Here is an 11,200-nt window from a genome sequence, read left to right on the forward strand (position 1 = left end):
AAGGAGCAAGCAAAAAGTTGCCAGAAGTGTTTTACCAGCGACCAATTGTACAATAGCACATGATTCAAACTACATTTGATGTAAAGGATCACACAAAGGTTTTCCCTTACACTTATTGCAGATCAACAGCAGGAACCCACTGGGTTTCATGCGGTTGACAGGTGTGTGAAACGAAGGCATTACAGGTAAGCTGTACGGTACGCAGCCGCATTTAGGTTTAATAGTGCTGCGTCAAACCTAACGTGATGATAGTCCACAGTATATAATCTGTGTACCTTGTGCCGTGCGCCCGAAGTTGCGATTTGCACTTTAACCAACACTACTGCCACTCATAGCAACCATACACCCACCAGCCACACCCATCCACTCACCAAATCGATTCACCAGCTGCAAGACAACATGACTCAGGTATGCAGTCTCTAGATGATCAACCACCTCCAATCCACCCCTGCATGCTCTTCTCGATTACCCCCTTAATACCCCAAACCCATCAATCCCTTCTCGATCACCTTCCCCTAAACGTCGCCTGAAGTGTATTCCAGGCGAAGTTTGGCATGACACACTTATCTGTCAGTCTGCCCTTTCGTGCATAAGACAAGACCATCACTGGACCACCCAAACGTCGCCTGGAAAGCATTCCAGGCGACGTTTAGCCCGACACATGTATCTGTCAGTCCGTCCTTTTGTGATTTAGAAAGGAACATCACTGTAGCTCCTAAACGTCGCCTGAAAAGCCTTCCAGGCGACGTTTAGCATGACACACACATCTGTCAGCCTTGAGCTTCATAGCTGAGTCAGAAACTTAACTAGAGCACCCAAACGTCGCCTGAAAGGCCTTCCAGGCGACGCTTAGCATGGCACACACATCTGTAAGCCTTGAGCTTCATAGCTGAGTCAGAAACTTCACTAGAGCACCCAAACGTCGCCTGAAAGGCCTTCCAGGCGACGTTTAGCATGGCACACACATCTGTCAGCCTGGGGATTCATAGCTCAGTCAGAAACCTCACTAGAGCACCCAAACGTCGTCTGAAAAGCCTTCCAGGCGACGTTTGGCGTGACATATGTATGTGTGATGGTCTTGTCTTTTTGTGGATAACCCAAGACCATCACTCGAGCATCCAAACGTCGCCTGGAAAGCATTACAGGCCACGTTTAGCATGACACATGTATGTGTCAGTCTGCCCTTTGATGGACAAGACAGGACCATCACTGGAGCGTCCCAAACGTCGCCTGAAATGCCTTTCAGGCAACGTTTAGCATGACACACACATCTGTCAGAGTGGACTTTTGTGGCTCTGTGAAAAACATCACCAGTGCACCAAATCGTTGCCTGAAATCCTTCCCAGGCGACGTTTGGCAACACAGAGGTAGATGTTAGTATATATGTGGGTAGGCTTCATCATCAGTGTACAAGATGTGCGCAAACGTTGCCTGAAAATCATCACAGGCAAAGTGTGCAGTTCAAAATGAGGCTCACACAGAACACTCTCTCATTCAAACGTCGCCTGAAAGTACTCACGGGCGACGTTTAGTCAGATTTCCCAAATTACAACTTCTACTTGAATGAATCCGGCATGCACGGGCTGACAGATGCGTTCTCCCTCCACCAGGACAACCAAACAAGCCGCAGAGACCTAATGAGCAGACGCGGAGCCAACCGCACTCCCCACACATCCCAAGTGAGTTTACCCTCCGAAACAAAAACACTTGCAACAATGACTCACCTGACGGTTTGTTTTCTATATACCAGCACGGAAGCCAAGTCCCACCTAGTGGCACTGAGAAAAGTGGACCAGTAATTGAGGAGGCTGCAGTGAAAGAATCCCAAGCCGCGAGTCATGAAATACCAAGGTACTCAATCTTGTATCTGACAGCATGAAACACACCAGACTGAAGGCGCCGGCGGAGATGTACAAGACAAAACGGCGGGGAGCGATGACTGGCCTAGTGGAGAGGTCAGTGTGAACTGCTTTTGACCACCTGCACGTAAGTATGACTAAGTACCACCCACTGCACGTAATAGGAGGAACCGGAAATCCGCTCACAAGCAGTCACGGCCAGGGAAGAAAGTGACAAAGTAAGTCACCTCATACCTGACAGTTAACAGACATAAGCTGAAGGGTCTCACTTACACAGGAAGAGGAAGACTCCTCGTCCAACGAGGATGAGGACATCAAGCCTGTCACGGTAAGAGTTCCACCTCTGAATGAACTGTAAGTGAATGTTAACTGACATGGATATCACCAATCAGGTGCCCACGACGGCTAGTCAATCTTTCAAGATTGAGGTAGCCAAAGAGCAATACAGCCTAAGTGAGTGTATAGGTAGGTACCTGATGAATGAGACGAGGATCTGATCAAGATCTGTCAGTTCGTAATTTTTATAGTATTACAAAAGAAAACATCGAGGGTGTACTAGCCTCAAGTGATCCAGCTTTGATTGGCAAAGAGATCAACATGATGACCGCGACTCTACGCGCTATTCGGCAATCTGTCCGGCACAAGGAGAAAAAACTCAATGCTGCCATCAACGCAAAGCATCCTGAAGTCACCATCATCGAGCGTCCGATGAGCCCTCTCAATCTGCCCTCAATGAATCAACATCAAGAGGCAAGGCAAATCATGGACGTGCCACCAGAAGAAAGGACCAGTAAGTCATTTTTTGGACTTATTAATTCGCGCCAAACTGAGTAGACCACATACCTTACCTCATCAGTAGATGGTGGCCATGTCCAGCAGGCACAAGTTGAAGCGCCTGCAGCTGCGGATCGGCTTGGTGAGTTCACATGAAACTGTTCAAGCAAGAGTATGATCAGCTAACTAACAGGATGTAACCTTACAGAAGACACGAACCCTCCCGATGACATGCCTCGAGCTGACCCAGCGGATGACACCAGTGAGTTCACTCAAACATGAATGGTAGCCATATTTGTCCTGACCCATATGAAGTGACCTCAGCGTGTGTAGGAGCTACTTCGGCTGAAGACGCCGGACCAGACAAACGCAGCAAGGGTTTGAAATCTGGTGGGTATTCATTCCGCACATACCTGTACATACATACTGACCCAGTGTGTTGTCACGCACCGGTTTGACAGTGTCCACAACGAAAACTTCAACTGCCAAACGGATTCCACCGGCTAGCAAGATCAAAAGCAATGAATTCGTGGATGACGCGGATATGCCTCAAGCTTCGAATAAGACTACTATTGCTACAGGCAGTCATTTAGCTGAAGGCACCTCGACTACGCCTGTTGAATCAAATCAAGCCGGCAACTCAAAGTCATCCAATCCCCCTTTGAACGTGGCACAGGCCAGCGCAAGCGCCCCTACTCTCGACAATCCAAAGGCCACGAATGCCCCTGAAGAGATTGTAGTTGCAACTGATAAGCAGAAAGGCAAGGATCAAAAGAGCGCAAGCGGCGAAAAACAGCCCTTACAGCTCACTGTGAACAAGAATCATGAATTCCACAAGGCCAAACTTTATTTGGGTAGTAAGTGTACAGCTTCATTATCCAATTATTCAGTACTCTTTCCTTTGATTCCTCCTTTCACACACTTGCACGCACCAGCTGCACCAATTGTCGCCTGGAACGTATTCTACGCGACCTGTTGTCTTGATCTCTTCAACGTCATTCATTTCACTGGTCAATACGTGTGCGATTGTTGCACAAAAGGTCGCCTGGAACGCATTTCAGGCGACCTTTGTTCTATTCTTCTCTACGCTCAAACTCCCTGATCCCTATTAAGTGTCATGAGGGTTCGAAAGGTTGCCTCAAACGTATCATAGGCTACCTTTCGACTTAGTGGCTCATTAACTCAAAAACGCCCCAACACCTTATTCACGAAAAAGGGCTTGAACACAAATGTCGCCTGAACTAGCATTCAGGCGACCTTTGACATCCTCCACAAAAATTTTTTGCAATTGAATGTATTCTGACACTCATCTCGTTTCCCTTTAGATCTTTTGATGGATAAGAACAACGAAGAAACTCAGCGCATTCTTCAATTTGAAGATCAACTCACAACTGGCGCAATCAAATGGGGTGAAACTCTCAGTTACCTAGTTCGAACCATACTGCACGAGTGGTCTTACGACGAGTCTACCGAAGCCGGGAAAGCCAACCCTGACGATCTTCACAAGTTTGTTATGTTGATGAAAGACATGAGTGATGACGATAAGATGATCACACGTTTCAAATGTTGTAAGTGTATAAGTGACTCATGCAATACATGGATATACAAGAAGACTGACAGGACATTGCCTTGACAGCCCCTTGCCTGATGCAAATCCACAAGCATGACCCCATTTGGAGGCCCGAAAACGTCAATTGGCGTCTGATCCAAGCTGCGACGGAGTACCCGTGGAAACACCGCAATGCAATCTTGCGAGCCATTCATCAAATGACCTGCCGCACGGACGATACCGAGAAGTGGGCCACCAACATGGAACTAGCCAAGGATCTCCAGGGCGGATTTCGCGGTCTCTTGACTTGTCTTCAGGAAAGCCTAGATCACATCACGCTTGACACGGATCACAACGAAATCACAATCCGGACTGAGGGTGAAGATTCTGTGCACGAAGAGTTTGTCGAGTTATCCAAATGCATGGCATGGCTATTCCGCGGGGCCATGGTATCAGATCGTCCGGAAGTCGAAGGCAAGAAGCAGAGCTCTTGTAATCCTCACCGCGGATTGGCCTGGTTCAAGCGCAAGTTTTTCTTAGTGCTAGTTGGCGTTTTGATGGTGTACGAAGCCGAACAGCAGGACTTACGACTAGAACAGGCCGAAGAAAGCCGAAAGTCTCAGGCTGCGATTAAAGCTTTGAAGGCCAAGTTGAAAGACAATTCGTGCATCAAACAACTAGTCCGAGATCAGTTGAAGGTCAAAAAACTCGCGATCAAGGGTGCTGAGCAAGGTGCGATTGAAGGAGACGGAGCTCCCACCGATCGAGAATTCACACGAGACCTATCCGAGTTTTGACGTAGCGTTATGCAGCACTTGGCTGTCTTCCTGGCCTTTGGGACTGCAGGACTGTTGCATGTTTGGCCTGGATCTCATGACCAAAGCATGCACGAAGGAGCCCTGTTGATCAATTTCACATCACTCTTGGTCGGTCGTCGCAGGAGCAAGGTTGACGCAGAGGAGATTGATGAGGCGTGGGGTTACGGCTCACGAGCTTGGAATCACATGGACAATCACATGTTTAAGATCCTCAAGTTAGTCATGACGCGTGACAGAGTCTTCAGGTCTGAAGTCCACTGGCCCACCATGACGGACACCTTTCGAACCGAATTCAACTCCACAAAGCTGGCTCACATCCTCACACTCGATATCCAGTGTGAGATTTGCTTACCCGGACTCAGCCGTTCTCTGACTGGCAAAGTGGCACCCCCTGTCAAGGACAAAGACAAGGCACAGCAGCTCCTCAGACCGTCTCAGGTTCATTTCCAAAAGATGTTTGGGCCTACAGAAGGCGATTTACACCCAGTGCGCAACCGTGGCCAAGGACTTCATCCTGAGAAACAAGTTTCAAACGAAAACCCCTCAACTTCAACATTCACACCGCAAGCAAACGCGGTCTCTCAGCGAACTAAGAATCAGGCAACGGCTACTGCCAACGCAGTGCCCAAACGCCCTGTTGAGAGCGGTGGACCAGTGGCCAAGAAACGCAGAAAGCTGGTTAACGCGACAAGTGAAAAGGGAGGTGCAATTACAGGATCTCAACCTCAAGGAACTCAAGATGACGCCTGAGCTATGTCATGTATGTAGATTGCTTGTTATTGTTAGTACCAATGTAGTCTTTGGGATTTTTTGAGGTGATTTGTGTGTTGTCCAATTGTAATGCATGTCAAAGACAAGAATGTGTATGATCATATCACGAATCTCCTTTTGTCGCCCGAATATACACTCAGGCGACAAATGCCACTTGTGCCATTATACATCTGTGTCTGAATGTAAGGTGAGAGTTTTGGGATCTCCAGTCCCACCTGACCAGTTTTCATCACGTCGGTATGGAATTGCCCATATGTTGGCCGGGAACCCAAGGTGGCTAACTGATATCCCGTGTCTGATATGTTTGAGTGGTCCCATTTTGTCGCCCAGAAGCTAGCCTGGGCGACAAAAACAGTCATTGCCTGTGGCGCACCTGTTGATTAAATGTGGCCACATGCTTACTTTGTCATGGGGCCAGCATGTCACTGTAGGTACAGGTATGATGACACCAAATATGTAGGGATGGCCAAAGTAGGCATTCAACCCCTGGGTAACTAAACTTTCTTCAGATCTGTGGCACTGTAATTTCTGCATGTGGCTGTGATGAATATGACATGGATGAAACCATTTCATACCTTTTGAGGGAGTGACTGGCTGATGCCTCAAGGGCGTGTCAGTGTTGTGCTCACCCAGGGATATTGTGTACATATCATGATGACACCTTGTTCCAGTGATGTAGGGTGATTCATTATGTCCTGAGAGACTACACCAATGCTAGGAAAGATATACCATACCTGCCAGTCCATAGCCAACAATGGACTGGTAAGTAGTCTTGGGTTAGTTTATGTCATTTATGTATGGTGCCACAGTATATCTATAAACAGAAACCTGACAATCATAGTACATCAGAGGGAGCCATTGCCCAATGGGCAGCCGCCATGTGCGTGGCATGATATCCAGCCCACCCACATAAGACACACAGACTGGAACTTCAGAGTTCATGGCCTTGGATGAAAACTATTTATGAACAGGCAGAGGACTCAACCTCATAAAGTCAACGCAATCTACGTATTGCACACACATGAGTGCCTGCCATGAGAAAACCTTCCAACAGTCATGTGGAGCATGACTGCTGTCATACATCCGTCAAAGCATCTGGATTGACAGCTGTAATATGCTGCGCAATGCTGCGGCTAGCCCTAATAGGTTTAATCTATCACCAATTAGGTTAAACTCCCAATTAGTACTTCTACCTCCCAGGAATGGTCTCCAAAATTATACCACCTAACCTGCCTGCTGACACTCCGGCCGGAATTTGAAATCCCCAAAACTGGTAAAAGGTGTGCATATACCAATATTTTTAAAAACTGGGTTCCACTGCGGTGGACCGGTGGACTACATGACATCTGCTTGCTTGCGCTTGGTGACAGGGAGCAATGTGTCATATGTTTGACATGGCACAAGGCCTCACACACCCCTGTTGCGCATGTTAAACGGTGCTGACATGCAGTTACTTTTCTGGGCAGGCTCAACGTATTTTTGCTCTTCAAGGTTGGCTCAAGGTATGTAATCCCTGAATTCTGCTGGTCATGGAGGGAATATGGACAGTCCTACAGTTACTCACCCCATGCTTCAAATGTTCATTGGTGTTGAACTTACAATCAGGTAAGCAATCACCACCATGTGGCACACACGGTGGCCCTCAGACCTGTTGGAAGAGACGATGGGACAATACTGACAATTACATGATTGCTATGTTGCAGCCTGTAACACCAATATTGGATCTTACATTTACTGAACGTAAGCAAATCGTCGCCTGGAAGTCATTTTGAGCGACGTTATGATAGCTCATCGTGATTGTATTGATTTACCACTGTGTGTCAAGGTGTTCACAACCCTTACACCATTCAGCAGCTCCCAACACACAACAGTAATCCATAGTTTCAAGGTGTGTAACATAATTGTCGCCTGAAACCCACTTCAAGCGACAATTGGCTTGCTGACTGATCTTCTCTGGGTAGTGTACTGTATCAACCATTCATCAGTGTCCAGAAAGTCACGGAATCAAGTTCAATAGGAAGTAACACGCCATTGAAACCAATAAGAAACATGGGACGTGCAGATTTCACATGTGGCCCATGCGACCTCATCTTTGCCGACAAGACCAAAACAGACGAGCATCATCGACTCGTACATCAACAAAATGTGAAGGTTAAAACCATTCACGGCGAGGAAATCCAGATCCCCCGTGCCGCAGATGGGTTCTTTCATTGCCCAGTCACCGGATGCCAGCACTTTGTCAAAAACCCTCGCAACCTAGCCACTCACGTGAAGCGTTGTACTGGTCCAGCCCCGACCGCACCTCAGCGTCCTATACCCAACTTTGATGGGCAACAAGTGCGAGTTGTGCCATACGGATCAGATATCAAAGGTGAGCTATGACCTTGACGTAGACTAAGGTCAATACTAACACAAAGATCCCAATGGTAGTTGATGAGACCTTGAAAAAATATGACTTGGTGTGGAACCACCAATGCCGAATTCTCATATGTGCAACGTGTCACATTGGATTGCCCTTCAAAGAGATGCACACTCATCACATGAACGACGACCCCACCCGAGATGTCGACAAAGAAGTGATGATGGCAGAGCTGCAGGAATACGCACCATTGATTGCTGCAGGGCCTTTCCCTCCACATCATGTTGAAGGGCAAAAGGCCAAGCCCATCGAGGGGCTACTGCTTTACAATGGCTTTACTTGCAAGTTCTGTAACAAGTCTTGGAAGAACATGAAAAGTGTGATTAACCACTTTATAACTAATCATAAAGGTAAGTAGCTGGTATTTCAGCACAGGGCCATCATGGAAAACTGATAAACAGCCCATAACCTGTATCTTGCATATACAGATTTCTCCAAAGCACGCCTGAGGCGAGTCCACATCCAGGCAGACAAATGCCAAGGATTGTACGGTCATGTCCATTGACGGTGGTTTCCGGTCCTGCCTTACATCCGCCAACCAACTGAGTTTGACCTCCCACGCGATGCTGCCTCCCCCCACCCGACGACGAACGACCAGAGGCTGTGAACATCCTGCTAGAGAAGCTGACGGCGTGTGCAACCGAGGAAGCTGAGCTAGGTCCGGATTCAATTTTGGACAAGGATATGGCCAACTGGGTCTATGTTACTGGAATTTATACGTACACTCAAGGTTTATTGCGTAACGGTAAAACATGTGAAGAGCTGGTGGTAGCGGGAGCTGGCAATGAAAATGTGGAATCAATGGTGGCGTACATTGCTACTTGGATCAACAAAACCATGAAACGCTTGCATCAGACCGGCCAGTTATTGAAACGCATGTGCATGGCGGAAACCTCGTAAGTACCTACAGTGCTCATATCAAACCCCCCAGGCCAAATCTGATTACCCCAATTGTGTTGTTTCAGAGAATTGGAAGACAACAAAGGGCTCATGCCCTTGCAAGAAAAGGCCTCAGTCTTCAAGTATGCGCGGATCTCGCCACATTCATGTGGTTCCTGATTGAGCAGGCAGAGGAACCTCTTGACCCCAACATGGAGATCCACGATGTCACCAAAGCGCGAATTCTGGGGTTACGGGATGTTGTGCTACACTTGACTACACCTGATACGGACCCATCTCAACTAGATTACTTGCCTGCTGAGGACGATCATGTCTCTAGTCATGTCTCTGGCATTCTATGCTGTTTATTTCAAACTTATTGTGGTGGCTGGGCGCAACAATACCAGCTTCCACCCATGGCATTCATAGCTTTATCGGTATTTAAAGAAGATGGATCTTATGACAGCCCTAACTTGATCACCCACCTCATTGCTGCAATGCAATACGGAACTCGCCTTGCGTTTGCTGAGCAGTACCTCGATGAACCACGCCCACGGTTTGACCCAGCAGCAGACCCCACGAACCCCGTGGAGGACAACATGCAAAAATTCGAGTTTCTCCGCAAGGGTGGCCCAGGCGCTTTCAAATATGTTAGGCAGCTTATGCATTTAGTTAGTACAGTCATCTTATCTGAGGCGCTACCAGATACCACTTTTTGGGCAGATCACCAACACGAAACCCTGGAGGTCGATAATAAGTTAGTTACTGTTAGTGGCATTAGAGACTGTATCCATCTGCAACAGAAACGCGCACAAGCGGACTTGAGCACCCTTCTGAAGGGCTGCAAGATGCCATTGTTTGACACATCCTTGTACCATGATGTGGCCACTTGCAGGCAGCCAGGCACCAACTTCCTCAATCACTCGGAGTTGGAGCATGGCAAGTATGGACTTCATTTGTTGAAAGAATGGACACGGAAGAATGATGTTCATGGATTGTTAGCGGAGGGGTGGCAATCAAAGGTAGATTCAGGGGTGACAGTCTATGACAAAAGCATTTGGAAGGCATCTGCTGTGTGGGAATGGCTGGAACTGTACAACAACCTTCAGGAACGACTTTACTTCTTATATCACGTTGCATCAGGTCAGCCAATGCGGGGGACTGAGGAGGCATCATCCACTGCCAGCATTAAAGAGGTTCCCAGATGGGAATATGGGTCCTAGTGATCACATTCCCATCCTGCTACTGTTACACAGTTCCATGAATATTTCCTGAGTAGCCATTGTGATATATGTAGTCAATATTTTGAGATGTGTGGCTCAATCTGAACAAAGTTACAGCATGTATTACACATGAACTTCTTATCTAGATGAGCAGAAAACTGAGCGGACCTGTATGTAGCTGATAGCTAAGGATTTACTCAGATGTTTGCACATATGTAGTGTATGCTTTATGGCTCAGATGTGCAGTGCAAGATGATTTGATGCACCATTCTTCTCTCAATGATATTCCCAGCCTAGGTCATGTTCCGACCAGGGAACATATTTAATGCTGGCAGTGATCCTTATTGGTTAACACCAGACTAGATCAACGTAATCTTTATCTTCGTGGAGGGGCCTTTGTATTTCTGACATGGTACCATCAAAGCCGAAATATTACGGGGAAAAACAAACCCAGGATGACCTTCCTTCCCAAGAGCCACAGCTTTATATGGTTCTATTTTTTAGGCTTCCTACGACCAACTGCCATGTGAGCACAAAGAATCATGCAATGATTCACATTCACAGCTGACTGACCCAAAATTTTTGTGTAGTTTTTTCCTCAAAGCTCTTGGAAGGCCTGAGCGGGCTAGGGAAATGGCCACCAAAGTGTGGGTCAGTGCTTTGAAAGGGCCTATGGATTCTACGGAATTTTCAGCCATCCTCAAACGTCATTTTACAGAGGGGGGTGTGGCTCCTTTAGGAATCCAATCTTGGAGACATGTCTCCGTAGCAATTGTTGATGCGCACATCAAGCTGCATCGCAGCACCCTTCTGGAAGGCGAAGACGACATCATTGATTGTCAAAGAGGCCACAGTACTTTCACAGCCAATTCTGCCTATGGCGGCACGGGAGGCTACCATGTGGACCG

General features: G+C 47.5%; 2 protein-coding genes across 2 annotated transcripts; both read left to right on the plus strand.

Annotated features, from left to right (window-relative positions):
* Window positions 1-1,574: 1,574 nt before the first annotated feature.
* On the plus strand, window positions 1,575-5,750 carry MELLADRAFT_114610 (uncharacterized protein; the record flags this gene model as incomplete). Its single annotated transcript, XM_007419588.1, has 13 exons — window positions 1,575-1,679; window positions 1,751-1,813; window positions 1,875-1,955; window positions 2,024-2,077; window positions 2,137-2,213; window positions 2,387-2,649; window positions 2,716-2,775; window positions 2,827-2,895; window positions 2,958-3,023; window positions 3,095-3,490; window positions 3,959-4,201; window positions 4,270-4,914; window positions 5,029-5,750. 13 exons carry the CDS (start codon window positions 1,575-1,577, stop codon window positions 5,748-5,750), a joined length of 2,844 nt encoding a protein of 947 aa, XP_007419650.1.
* Window positions 5,751-7,338: 1,588 nt separating this feature from the next.
* Window positions 7,339-11,192, plus strand: MELLADRAFT_114611 (uncharacterized protein; the record flags this gene model as incomplete). The annotated part of the gene is made up of 7 exons (XM_007419589.1): window positions 7,339-7,376; window positions 7,733-8,142; window positions 8,295-8,540; window positions 8,789-9,086; window positions 9,122-10,212; window positions 10,797-10,818; window positions 10,883-11,192. Coding segments are annotated over 7 exons (2,415 nt in total), but the record flags the coding sequence as incomplete, so codon positions are not given.
* Between the last annotated feature and the right edge of the window lie 8 nt (window positions 11,193-11,200).

This window comes from Melampsora larici-populina (assembly GCF_000204055.1).
Source record: "Melampsora larici-populina 98AG31 unplaced genomic scaffold MELLAscaffold_260, whole genome shotgun sequence".
NCBI lineage: Eukaryota > Fungi > Basidiomycota > Pucciniomycetes > Pucciniales > Melampsoraceae > Melampsora > Melampsora laricis-populina.